The 14,183-nt window shown below is 44.1% G+C and overlaps 1 protein-coding gene across 1 annotated transcript in view; it reads left to right on the plus strand.

Annotated features, from left to right (window-relative positions):
• Positions 1-13,762, plus strand: part of znf469 (zinc finger protein 469) — a 208,564-nt gene extending 194,802 nt beyond the window's left edge. Inside the window, exon 5 of the mRNA XM_085281812.1 lies at positions 715-13,762. Coding sequence (XP_085137938.1) covers positions 904-12,681 — 11,778 coding nt within the window. The 5' untranslated portion in view covers positions 715-903 and the 3' untranslated portion in view covers positions 12,682-13,762. The remainder of the gene's footprint in view (positions 1-714) is intronic.
• Positions 13,763-14,183: the final 421 nt, after the last annotated feature.

The following is a 14,183-nucleotide window of genomic DNA, read 5'->3' on the forward strand; positions in this document are numbered from 1 at the left end:
CTAAACCTGAAGCCTTCTGTAGCAAAAGAACACTGTGGCATTGTGTCCCTTCTCTCAAGGAGTCTGTGATTCATTTACTGGCAATGCACTTTGGATGCATGTACTGAATTTTTCTCATCCTCAGAACTACGTTCAACTTCATCATTCCAAGACGAAACTGCTTTCTTTGTATGACTGTTGAATATGACACAACAACTATTTACTGCTGTCAAGCGAGAATCAAGCACTCAAAAAAACTCTATGTGGTTGTTTGAAATGTGTCTGTTGTTGAAAAAAGGAACTTAGACTAAGTAATATCTCAAGGACTAGTATGAAAAGACAGAATTTTGGAATTCCCTATTGATCACACAGTGTATATTGACAGTACTGTTGTTTGATGCTGCAATACTGCTCTCTGCTGGCAGAAACAGGGAACAAGTATATGACATGAAGTAGCTTTGTGTGAAACTGTAGGGTTTTGTTTTGTTTTTTAACTTTATTTGTTTCATTTGGAAGTTCCTGGCATTTCTATTTTCAATACTAACACCTAGGCCAAAAAGTATTTTTTGGATACACAAGTTTTTCTGAATGCTGTTCAATGTTTCGCTTGCATGTTTAATTAGTATTGTTTGCTTTTATCTAACAAAAAACATTTAATTTCTAAGAGTTTTTAATTGTTTTCATCAGATAGTTTAAGGTTGCCATCTGATCCTCTTTGCTCTTTATTCCTTCCAGGTCTGATTTGCTTTGGTGCCAGATCTGCAATTGACAATGAGGGTGAAGAGATGAGCTTGCAGCGAGAAGCCCGGTCCCTGCAGTTCCTGCCACTGGACATTTAGTGATTATTACTACACACAAGACGATGTCCCTGTCTCCCAGATAGCGCTTCTGAGGACCAGGCCTTCACAGCACACATTGTGCACCATGGCAGGAGAGACTCAGCGAATGCATGCAGTCAAAGAGCTGGACACTGAGTCCAAACTGCAGGATGAGGGCACCACGCTGGAGCAGACGAGTGAAAAAACCTCAAAGGAATCTTCAGAGCACTTTTCAAGCACAGGCACTGAGGCCAGAGCCAGTAGCAGAGGGCCCAAAGCTGAAAAAATAGAGAAGAAAAGGGACTGTCCTCAGCAGCGTGAGGCTGTCATACGACCACAGCAAGCAGGGAAGATTGACTTCAGATCACTGCAGAACAGATCAAAGTTCGCCACTGACAGGACTTGGTCGAGTGGCAAAGGCAGTCCCCAGTCTCCAAGTGGAAAGAGCCGCAGCCGAGAGAAAGGGAAGCGGTCAGTAAAGACAGAGCGAGGCAACCCACAGCAGCTGTACAGACCAGGCATTACAAATCCACGCACTGTTGGTATTGCATATCCGCAGCAGAAGGTTTTGCCACCCAAGAAGTTGGAAACCAGTCGTGGCCCAGTTTCGGGCAGCTACAGATTCCACGTTCCCAGTATACCAGAGAGAGAGGCCGAACTACAACAAGAAGAGCTTAGCTACAGCCGCTGTTTCCAAGAGGCTTCCTCTAACCTCACCTCCCAAAGCTTTACCTCACAGACACTGGGCTCCTCAAGTGGAACATCATCTCACCCACACCCACCCCTGTCACAGCAGCAGCAGCCAGCATCCATGGAGAGCAACAGTGCACAGCCTGGCGGCCAACTGATTCTGACTGACTTTCATCTGAGTGGCTCTAATGCATGGGCATCTCCTGAAAGGACTTTCAATGGTGCTAACTTTGGGGTTTCATCGCAGAAATCCACTGCCCTATCAGAAGCAAATAAGGCAAACACATTTGTGCCTGGCCCATTTCAGTATGGATATAATTTAATGGAAGAATCAACCTCTGACTCTTTTCCCTGTGAACAGGACCCACAATCCCAAGACTTCACAAACGCCTCTTTAGGTTCTGTTCATGTGACCCATAACTCGTTTTCTTTCGCACCTGCAGAAGGGCAAAATATTGCTCAGAACAACACTCAGTTCAATAATGAACAGCAACCAGAGGGTCGAAGCACTTATCCTCACAATCCGCAGTCACAGTTTATGCAAGGGGTGGCATCATCCATCCAGTGTCCAAGAAACCTGAGTGAGGACTCAGCCAGCAGCGACAGCTCTGGCTCCAGCTCACAGCAGTCGGAGCAAGGAAAGACTGGGCTGGCCGAGAGCACAGATGCAATTGGTCAGGCAGACAGTAGGGATGCAGCCATCACCTCGGGGAGTAAGAGAAACTGTCACCCCAAAGACACAGCTGCCAACCAAAGAACACTCATTCAAGGAAGTATGCATGCAAGAAATATTTCACAAGTCCCAGGCTCACCAATGCACTTTCCCACCAAAACATATAACAGCATTCCAGTCAATAACATTCGCTCGAGCACAATGGCTTTTGATAAAAACATCAACAGTAATGTTCTAAGTAGGATACCACATTCATGGGAGGGGCCTAATAAGGCATATTCACAAGAGGATCCAAACACAATTCAGTACACTGATATAAATGACAAGTTTCAGTTTCAGAACCAGCCAGCGATTGACCAAAGGCCAAATTCATCTAAAAATAACAGAATGCCCTGGCAGCAGATACGACCCACCCCTGCCATGCCAAACCAAAGTAGAATTGAGTTATCTAGACAAATAAGCAATCAAAAATTGGCTTACATAGTTTCCCCCTCTGACTGGCAGGATGACATAAAATCACATAAACCCAGCTCGTTGAAAACTCCTGGCTCATTTCAGAACAGCAGAACTGGTGATGTCTTTTCAAACCAAAGACAGGAGATTGTTAAAAAAAACAGTAACACAGTCCCAACTTTTAAAGTAGAAACAAGCCACTCACAAGTATGTGAGTCGAAAAATAAGGTAGTATTCTTTGGACTCAATCATTCTCTTCCAGCAGCACCGTCAAGAAACTACAGCTTTCCACCATTACAGGTGCCGCCTATGGGACTGATGATGGTATCGCCTTATGAATCCCCTTTACCATCCCCAGTTCATAATCCTGCATCTAGCAGTACCTGCTCCTCCCACTCCCCAGCATCCACGAGCCCTGTTAACATCAGCTCAGAGGACACGCAGATATCTAAGCCACCACCCTCTCACCCATTCTATCACCAACCACAAGGCAAAACCCAGTTACCCTCAGATCACCTGAGCACTCACTCCCACCAGTTTCATTCCGACGCTCCGCGGAACCTTCCTTTTGTACCAGACAGACCCAAAGACGACATGATGAGCTACCTGCAAAGCAGTAGTCATGTAAAGACAACTATGGATGGAAGCAAAGCTTATGTGGATAGTTTTGGCGTGGAGCACCAGCAGCCTCCCCCGCCATACTCTGCACATCAGCTGTTAGCCAGCTCATTAGCCACAGCAAATCTTGACCAGTTGGATGTGCTCCTGACATGCAAACAGTGTGATCAAAATTTCAACAACCTGGCCTCATTTTTAGGCCATAAGCAATACTGTGCTCATCACACGTTTGCACAAAATGACCTCAAAGAAACGGCAAAGATTGAGGACAGTAGAAAATACCATTCAGATCCAGCAAAAGCAGTGTCGTCCGTGTCAAACGTTTCACTCTCAAGGTGTCCGTCTGATCTTCACTTGTCTTTGTTGGGCCTCAATAAAAATGGCGACCTGATATGTGACAGTGAAATGAAAGGAGACAATAAAGACGATTCAATGAAACTGTTCTCCAGTTCAGTCAACCTCCCCGAGCTGGAAATGGATGCCAAGTTAGACAGTCTAATCACAGAAGCTTTGAACGGACTGGGATATCAGTCAGACAATGCTGAAATAGACAGCAGCTTTATTGATGCATTTGCTGATGATGACCTCACCACTGTCAAAACATCGTCAAACAAACAATCTCTGAAAATGAAAGAATCCCTGGTCTTTGAGAGCAAAAATAAACAAGCAGTTGATGATGTGTCTTTCACACAGGAAAAGTATTTTTATGACTCTGATGTAGAGAGCCCTGAGAAAATCTCTCTGAATCTGGAACAAGATGAGAAAATTAACATAAAAAAAGAAGTCTCTCATAAAAATTCAAGAATTGCCTCCAGGGAGAAGACGTGGGAACAAGGCAGCAAAGTGAAAGAGGCAAAAACTCTGTGCAAGAGCGAGGGCGAAAACACGGGGACACAGAGGTTACTCTTATCCAGCAAGTTTTCGGAACGCTGCGGCGTTAAGAGCTTTCAGGACAACTCCGCACTTCGAGGGTCGGCACCCTCACAGGCCTCCACCTCTCCGACTTCAAGAACTGCAGTGAAAGAGAGCAAGAGGAAAAACACTGGAGGGGGCACCTGGAGCAAAGAACTTATTCACAAAATAGTTCAACAGAAAAATAAGCTCCATAAACTCCACGTCAAAGGTACTAAAAACCTTCAGTTTTCCTTGGTGATGGAGAGACTAACTCCTACGGTGCAGAACACCGCCTTTGGAGAATACGACTATGTCTCAGACTCAGATGATGAATGTGAGCCCGTAAAGATAGCAAGCCAAGGCCGACTGAATCAGAGTAGTCGCTGTAAATATACATACACTAAAGAGTGCAAGTGGCGAGCGAAGAGCGAGAGGGACCAGGCAGCATGGAGGCATGAGTCGAAGGACTGTTTTGAGATGAAAAAAAGCGAAGAGGTTTCTCTCTCGCCCGACAAGCACAGCTCTCACCAGAGGCTCAGGAGGCGGGGTAGCAGATCGTCCACAAGCAGTGAACTCAGCACATCTGTGAGTGTTTCAAGTGATAGTATCAACAGCCCCAAAAGCACTGATCGCACTGACTCAGACTGTGAGAAGAAGACAGACAAAAACAAAGAGTCTCCAGAGCAGAAAACCCATGAAAGGTCTTCCCCTCAGAAGTTATTTAAAGAGTCCAGCACACTTGCACTGACTTTCACAAAATCTGTCAAGAAGTATAACAACAACAAAGCCATTCATTCTGATATCAAAGACAATACAGAGGATCCAAAGAAATGTCACTCAAATCCTGAAGCTGCTGATCTAGCGGCATCCTCACAAAAAGCAAAAGACATAGTAAAGCACTTGGAAAAAAGCAAAACGTCTCATGCAAAATCAAGAGAGAAACCCGTGTCTCACAAAAAAGAACCCAGTACAACGGTTACTTCAGACAGAAATTCCCTACAGAGAGCAGACAATCTTTGCCCTAAAGACGAACCAACACAATGTGGCGGCACAGATAACAAGACATTTAATTCACAGTCCCCCTCTACCAAAGAAACTGATTTCAATATTGACAGAAAAACAAAGGGCAAAAGAAGAGAGGGCTCCCTGGCTGCACAGCCAGAGTTATCAGACACTCCCACGTTTGAAAAACAGAGCGACAGTGTCTGTGCAGTGAAAGAGGCTATCACTTTAGCCAGTGACCTAGTCACGCACAAACCTGGGTCTCTTTGCAGCTCTTTGATGGATGAAGTGTGCCTGTCTCCAACTGAAAGCCAAAGCCCGCTGATACAAAAAGACACACTCCACCTCATGCCTTACCCCCTGGACCAGGAGCAAGGACTCATTAAATCTCCGCTTTCATTTGACACCTCATCAATGTTTGGGGACCTCACAGGCTTTGACGGTGGCCTTTACTCGGAGATGCCGATACAAAAAGAGGGTTTCCATTCAATAGAAAACACATCGGAGAAAAAGGACGACTTTGTGTCATCTTTCTCTCCTTTTCTGGAGCAAAGAGACTGGAATCTCATTGTTAGCCCCGTTCTACCAGATGAGATATCCCAGTACAAAAGCAACTCGGAGAAATCAAATGAAAAGAAGCCAGATTATAATCACGTTCCTTTGTCTCTGCCAGAAAAAATAACTGACTACAGTGCAAATCTCAACAGCTGTGCATCAGAGGATGAGCTGGAGATAAAGAGAATAGTGAACGAGCTCGAGAACCAGCTGCAGACAACAAAGTTGGAAAGGCCACCGATACTGGATCAGCACGTCCCCAAACAGCTGCAAATGAGCAAATTTTCACCTTTACGTCTGGGTGATGAGTCAGAGAGTGAGTGCCCCACTTTGGATGCTAAATGCTCTGTACCGACGATAGATGTACCTGTTTCGATGCCTTCAGAGCCTTTCACTGAACAGGGACTCTCATGGCACGGCACGTTTCAATTTGAGCTAATGGGTGAACATCACAGTCCCCACACTGCAATTCACAATGAATCAGGGGCTCTTGAAATATTTTCAGACAAAGAGGGCCATGCACCAAATTTAATCTCTGCATCCTCACGTATTGAACACCCACAGCTCCACCTTGGTCAAAAAACGGAGGAAAGAAGTGCTGAAGAAGACACTCCTGCGGAAACAAAGGAAGAGATTTTGGAGCAGAAGAGATATACAGAAAATCTCATGAAAAGTCTGGAGGTGATTTCACACTCTATATTCAAGAAAGAACCCCTTATATCAGTAGACAAAACGCCAAATGTCAACTCTCCCCAAAGTCAACAACATGTAGAAACTGAATGTCAGGCAACAGATGCAGTTGAAAGAGAAGATCATGAGGAAAAGGAAGCAATTATGAAAAAGGAGAATATATTATCACCTCCAAATATCAGTGAGAGGAAGGATGAAATTGAATTCATTCTGGATGAGTCAGAGTCATCTCTCTCCAGCAAGGCTGACCCCAGAGTCAATGGCAGCCAGCCAAATTCATCGCAGCCAAGTGAGGCCACAGAAAACAAGGATTACAAGGCACAGAGTAAAGTCGCATCAGAGCAGGATATCTCCAAGAGTAGCACTTTAACCGAGACTGCTCACTGCTCAAGTGTGGTGACACATGAGCCACGTGTGGATGAGGAATCTTGCGGGAACTGTAATGCAGAGGACAATGTCGATCAGCTGTTTAAAAACAGTAGTGTCAGCCGAGAGTATTCACCCACGGGTGAGGAAGCGGAGGCGGTGAAGGGAATTACGGGTCACTCTGGTGTTCATCTGTTATCACCAGCTCAGGCTGAGCCCAGTTCAGATATTAGTGAGAAAATGGCAGATGTGACGAAGGCAGCAGCGGAGCGACAATCAGCTGGTAGCCATGGTAATCGTGACGACAACAGCTCATTGCATGCTGACGAATTAAAAGTGGAGCGGTCAGAAAGTAAAACTGTTAAAATAACTGTTGAAACATCAAGCCAAGATCATTTAATAGGCCTGTCGACACAGACGTACAGTGAAACTGATATGTCCGTAGAGATTGTCACCACAGACAAGCCCTGCAGTCCGTTACTGGTGGAAACCAAAACAGAAAGCTCTAGATGCTGCTCGCCCTTCCATGACACCCAATCCATAGAGGGACAAAGCAATCTGTTGATCATTTCACAGTCTGATGGCATCATTAACGGTGATTCCTGCAAAATGACTCCATTTAATGACTCATTAAAAACTGAGACAGGTCTCATCTTTGAGTCTGCTCAGAAACGAGAAGAGATTTTAAATGTTCAGGACATCAAAGAGCAGCTTCCCATTGATTTCATGGCAAGTCAGCATAACTCACCGTGCAGAGATGAAGTGGAAGAAAGTCACTGCGTCTATTTAACGACTGCTCCATCAGTCAGTCCTCTATTATCAAGCTCTAATCAAATGCCTATGCGGAAATGTAACACAGAAGAGGATTCGTGTAAGTCAAACAATACATGCGACAATAAATTTATTGATCAAGACTCCATTCAAAATACAAAATCCCCAAGAAGCAAAGGCAAAAACAAAAATTCAAACAGTGAGGAGCTAAACACAACCGTGGAGATGGAGTACTCTTTAATAAGTCCGCCTGACCTGCACTTGGGAATGATAGAGTGTAAAATCCCCAGATCTGACACCACCATCTCCTCTCCACTTCCAGCAACCGTTATGGCAGAACCACCAGTGGTATCAGAGAGCCTTGGAAAAAGAGATTTAATGTACGACTTCAAGCTCAGCCCACTCAACTATAACAGCATCTCAGATGAACCTCCACAACTAAACCAGTACGATTACATACCAGTCTCACCAGCCAGTCAGCCTAAAGAGAATGCAGATACCGTGCTGAGACCCAGTGATGACTCTGAATCATGTGATCTGAGTATAAACCCTGCACTGATTTTTAGCAAAACTGAAGCAGACACAGGAGCATCACTGAATTCCAACCCTGCAGCTAAGCTATATTCATCCGATGAACCACTGGTGCTACAGCAGAGTATGAAATTCACATGTTTTTCACTGGGGCTCCCAGCTCAAAGCAAGAGAACAGACTCTACAGCTGGTAATGTAAAGACAAACCTGGAGGTTTGCCATGAGGTGCTCAAACCTGTTGAGAATTTGCATGTGCATGCAGACCTTCTGAGCAAGGCTGAAACAGAAACTTTAGATTCTCACAAAGCTTCTGTTGAGGACAGTAAACTTCTCAAAAAAACCTTTTCAGATGGTCCGCCCACTCCTAAGCCACTCATCATCTGTGAAAGTGAACAAATGCTGATTCCATCAGACCCTTCAGAGAAGCGACCAACAATAGACACTGGCCAGTGTTCAACAACGCAAATACACAAAGATGTGACGCAAAAAAAGACACAGAGCAGCGCTCAGCAGGGCAAAGTGCTCTGCGAAATTTGCTTCATGTGTTTCAGGACTGTGCCAGGGTTAAAGAGGCATAAAGCAATGAAGCATTTGGTCAAAGCTGAAAAACACACTGGCCCGCAGAGTGCAGCATCAAGCCATCAGGGGAGTGCGCTTATTTATGAAGCATCACAAACTACAGAGAAAAAACATAAAGATGATTCACAGACCTGTTACCCAACAAAAATAGATGGCCTGCCTGAGATAAGTAGTGCTCTCATATCTAAAGCGGCAGACACCGAATCCATCCTGGAGGAAATGGCAAGTGAGACAAGTGCAGTGGCAGTAGATGAAATAGGCTATCAAAGCCCAATGCTGTCAGTAAAAGCAAAGAAGAACAACAAAGCTAGAAAGAACAAGAACAGTGAGGTAAACAGAAAGCCTAACCATCTCTCTGATGAGCTTCTGAATATATTAAAAACAGATATACTTCAAGCTATAACTCCCGAATTCAAAAGCAGTGCAGAGCGCAGCCAATCTTCTGAGGAACAGGAGAAAACCAGTGAAAGAACTGAGGAATTCCCTCACTGTGCTGCTTCAGAGCCTGCTTTTGACAACACAGCCCGATCTCCAACAAAAGAGACAAATGTACTTAATGAAACTGTGGAGATCAATCAAATTGCTGATGCAGAAGAAACAAAATGTACGAGTATCACAGAGATGGCAAATTTGGAAGTGTGTACGGATAATAATGTGGAAAGTACTATAACTGTAGAAAAGGAGGTTATCAGAGAATGTGATGAAACCAGAAGGACTCTGCTCCCTGTGGAAGACATGTGTGAACTGAAAGGTTCAGAAGATAGCCTTGCCCAGGAGATTCTTAGAAACGTGGCAGGCGAAATAAAATGTGAGAAAAACAGTAGCCCTGCAGACAAAGTACATCCTCTCTCCTGTTTGAACTCCACAGCTCTCAGCCCTCCAAGTATAAGTCCTGATCTGAAGGCCCTACTTGACGATGACACCACATTCTCACAGCTCTTCCCCAGAGATGATGAGGCAAAAAGGAAGAAGTGCCAAAGGGTGTACAGCAAAAGAAACAAAAGGCAGAAGCTATCGCCCCGTTCAAATGTGACTGCTGACTTCCTTCCTCCTGAAACATTCGTGCAAAGTAAAGATCAATTCGCGGAAAACCAGGCTGAACAGACTTTTAATGACAATCACGCAAAGCACTGTGAATATGAGACAATTTCTCTTGATGATGCCATCATGTTGAATATGTGCCACAACAGCACAATAAAGGCAGATGTCACACCGCTGGCAGATGTTAAACAGAGGGATCAGGGGGATGCTGTTCATGACAACATTAAAGAGCTCCGCAGCAGCCTCTTGAAACCTCTCGAAAGCACAATTGATGAATCTTCAATTGAATGGAGCGGTCCCGCTGCCTTCACCAGCTTTGATACCAGCTCATCTGTGACCTCTGACCTCAAATCTTGTAAACCAGAAGTAGCATCCACCCCGTACACTGTGGAGCCAGAGGGCGTTCAAACCTTCCACAGCATTGACATCCAAAACATGAACACCACGTTTCAGCTTCCAGAAATCCAGTTCTTTGATTCTAATAAAGATATCTCAGTAGCTCCTCCAGCAATCGCAACTGTTGATGTGGAGAATAGAGATGATGAAAAGTCCAACAAAGTGGCAGAGCGGCGAGGCAGGAAACGGCAAGATGGCGGAATGAAAGTCAAAGATAAACAATACAAGTGCAAAGTGTGTTTCACTTGGTTCCTTACCCTGGGTGAGCTGAACTTTCACAAACTCTCCCACAACCCCTCTCCACCTCCAACCTGCTACATGTGTGTCCAGCGTAAATTCAGCTCCAGGGAACAACTAAGAGACCATCTGAGGGAGAAGCATGCAAAAAACAAGACAGGTATTTGGACCTGTGGAATGTGTTTGAAGGAGATATCAGATGTGTGGATGTACAATGAACACTTACGGGAGCATGCCACACAGTTTGCCAGGAGGGGTCAGACTCAAGGATCCATGCTAGGCATTTCGGGCAGCTTCATGCAAGAGACAGCAGTGAAGAACTTCATCTCCTCAATAATGCAACATCGCCCCAGCAAGGTGAGCAGAGAGGCCAGCAAAGTTAATAAAGAACAGGAAAAAGCTGTTTCTGCAGACAGCACAATGGTAGAGGGTGCTGAGGCAAAGCTTCACAAATGTAAAAGCGCCAGCGGAGCTGGTGGGAAGAACGCCTTAACCCCACTTGAAGTCCTCCACAAAACAGAGACACCTAAAAGCGTGGAGATGCATCCCAACTGCAAAGACCCCTCAAGAGACTGCCACCACTGCGGAAAACAATTCCCCAAACCATTCAAACTCCAGAGACATTTAGTGGTTCACAATTTGGAAAGGATTTTCCTGTGCCACAAATGCCCCGTCTCTTATCAGGAGGCCCAGGAGCTTAAAGATCATCTGAAGAGAGCTCACGAGGAGGTGGATGAGCTGGATTCGAAGCACACCACCCTCTACACCTGTGAGCTCTGCGCTGATGTCATGCACGTGATTAAAAAATCCTTCATCTGCAGCACCTGTAACTACACCTTCTCCAAGAAAGAGCAGTTTGATCGTCACATGGAAAAGCACCTGTCAGGGGGAAACAAAATTTTCAAATTCCGAGGCGTCTTGAGACCCGTCAGAGTGTCTGCATCCAAAGAAGATGAATGTGTTTCGCCTACAAGTAAAAAGAGGAGAATTCTCCCTGACAGTCTGCAAGAAAACAGCTCAGACAGTGGCATTGCTAGCGTAAGCTCACTGCACTTAAATCAAAACTCTGACACACAGTCTTCCAAACCCCCTGTGTCCATGGCAGACGACTCCACACAGACCATCAAAAATGAATACCACAGTGACACAAACAATACAAGTGTGAAGACTGAGGACATTGCTGAGGACTACTCTGAACTGCTTGTAAAGTTGGAAAAATGCATTCATATGGATTCTCCTGAGTCTGCTACACCCAAGAAGGAGGAAATTGACCCGACTCCCTCGCCTCATCTTGATAAAGAGGGTAATGAAATATCAATTCCTGAAGCATGCGACGTGAAAGAGGAGAATGAGTCGATCCACATTAGAGCAGAAACAACCTGTTGGTCAGCATCTAAAGAGAGTAGTGGTGCGGGGGAGGAGACTGTTAAAGCTGAGGAAGGTTCTGTTCAAGGTGACGCTACAGAAACGGAAGAAAAAACAGATTCACCTCCTCCTAGTGACAACTCTGTAGTCAGCTTAATAGAAAATCAAATCAGTTTAAAGACACCTGAGTCTGCAAAGGATGAATCAGCTGTCGATGTGATGGACCAGCAGGGGGATGAGGAGCAGTGGCATCAGATGTCCAACTCTTCTAGTAATAGCAGCAAACAACAGATCTTATCTCATGGTGCTGAGCAGGAATATGACAGTCAGAATAAAGAGAAGGCTGCCCTTGAGAAGTCAATTGACAACACCAAAAGTAGTCCAAAGACCACAGAGTCAACACCAGGCCTTCACTCCAAGGTTTCCCCCAATGCCTCAGCTTCAAATGAGGATAAGGAACCGCTGAGGCGACAGAAGAAGAGAAAGGACACGAAATCCCCTCATAGCCTGCAAAGGGTTTCCTCTCCAGTCACACAAGAAAATTTTGGCGTTGATTCTAGACCCAAGAAGAAATTTTGCCCCAGCAAGTGTGCAAATCCGTCTCTGCAGAGAAAGTCAGATGGACTGAATGAGTACCCTGTGCTGTCCTCAGTACGGGATGATGTCGTTAGCAACAAAATCATTTCCAAGTGCAAGACTGTAAGTTTGGGCTTGCAGTCGAAACGAAGTCTGCTTGATAGCTGTACGCAAAAGAAGGCTGAGTTTGTGAGCCCTCAGAACGGGGACTATAAAACCAAAAAGGGAACTCTGGGGAGAGCTTTGCATTCTCAGATATCGAAAGTTTCTTCAGTTCCCATGAACAATTCTTTGAAATCTCGACCAAAGATAGGGGTAAGGTCGATGGAGACCCATTCCTACCGGACAGCAGAGTCACAGAACCACCTCCTCAGCCAGCTGTTTGGCCAAAAACTCACTAGCTTTAAGATTCCTTTAAGGAAGGACACATCAGAATCTATTAACTAAGGGTTGGGGAGGGGGGGGATCTGTGAATAATAGACTGTAAATGTTCACAGGTATAAATGTTTAAGACAATTCATTATGGTGAATGAGATTGCACAGCTATTTTCTGTGAAATGCTTTAAATCTTTAAATACTTACATAGTCACTTTATTTCTTCTTTGTACATGTGTTTTTATTACATAAATGTGAGGATGAATGGCAGATATGAATATTGGGTCAGAAATTAAATATGCTAGTTGGAGAAATCATTGAACGTTTTTTTAAGAGAATATATTTCATTTACCTAAAGGAGAGAAAAAAGAATACTTGAAAATACAGTAAAATATTTTGTTTTTAGAAATGCATGTTCATGTTGCATTCATAAAATAATTTTTTTAATGTTTTCTACTAAAGGACCAAATGACATCAGAACTGACATGGACTATTGTCTGTGCACCTTTCATAAATACTTCCTACATAGTCATTTTGTATTTTTTTTTTACATTACTGTACTGCATTGACATTCATCGTATTAGCCTTTGTATAAACATTACGTGGTGCTACATTGTGTTTTTTTATTGTAATGTGAATGCCAATGTCCTCAGAAGGGAACATGAGATCTGTAGCAGATGCAGTTACAAACGTACATCAGACTGTTTTTACTGGCTCTCTGTATTTTATTAATACTGTGTAAACCATCCAAGTAAATCACATGTAGGCTGACAGAAAACAAAATTAGGAAAAGCTTCCATTGTATAAACTCAGGTGCATACAAGGACATCAAAGTCCCAAGACCTGTATTTGGAGTTCTTCCCATGCACTGAAAATACCACACACAAATTACAAACTCAATCTTTAACTCCAAGTGTTTAATTCTTAATAGTATTTACTAGGACAACAAAGGTGCTTTATCTTGTTTATACTGTATGTATCTTACATTGTATTATATTGTAGGTAGATGAATGTGTGGTGTAAAAGTTTTATTTTAAAAATGTGCAAAATGAATACGAATGAGAAGAAAGGGAAATGCAGTGTCTCTTGCAAGTTGTAAAGTGGCTCACCAAGTGCCTGTTTTATAGTTGGTTATTAAAGATCTGTACAGGTCTCTCCTTGCTCTTTTCTTCTTTTGTTCATGACATGTTTTGCAAATGTTCCTACTTCCATCCCTGCGGACTGCAGCTGTCACCGCTTGCTTCAAACACTGGAAGCAGTGGAAGGTGCGTGTGCCTGGAGGCAAAAACAGGTGCACACACAACAAACTCTGACGCCATATTTTTGTCTTCAAATCAGCACTTCGCTGAGCTCACTTTTCATCAGCGAGACGAGCATAAATGTATCTTTACTACAGGGAAATATTCAGCAAGAAGACAGTTGCATTTATCCAACCATATGTTGTTGGTCTCCGTGAGCACTGGCAAGCAGGCAGCGAGGAGCTCCCGCTTGTTTCATGCTTCCGTCATGCTGCTCTACCACCACGTGTAAAATGGCTTCTGTTCCTACATGAACACTTTTCATCATCACATAGG

Source organism: Mchenga conophoros, linkage group LG7 (assembly GCF_057382185.1).
Source record: "Mchenga conophoros isolate Kocher_MC1m ecotype Shallow Benthic linkage group LG7, M_conophoros_male_GT1.1, whole genome shotgun sequence".
Classification (NCBI taxonomy): Eukaryota; Metazoa; Chordata; class Actinopteri; order Cichliformes; family Cichlidae; genus Mchenga; species Mchenga conophoros.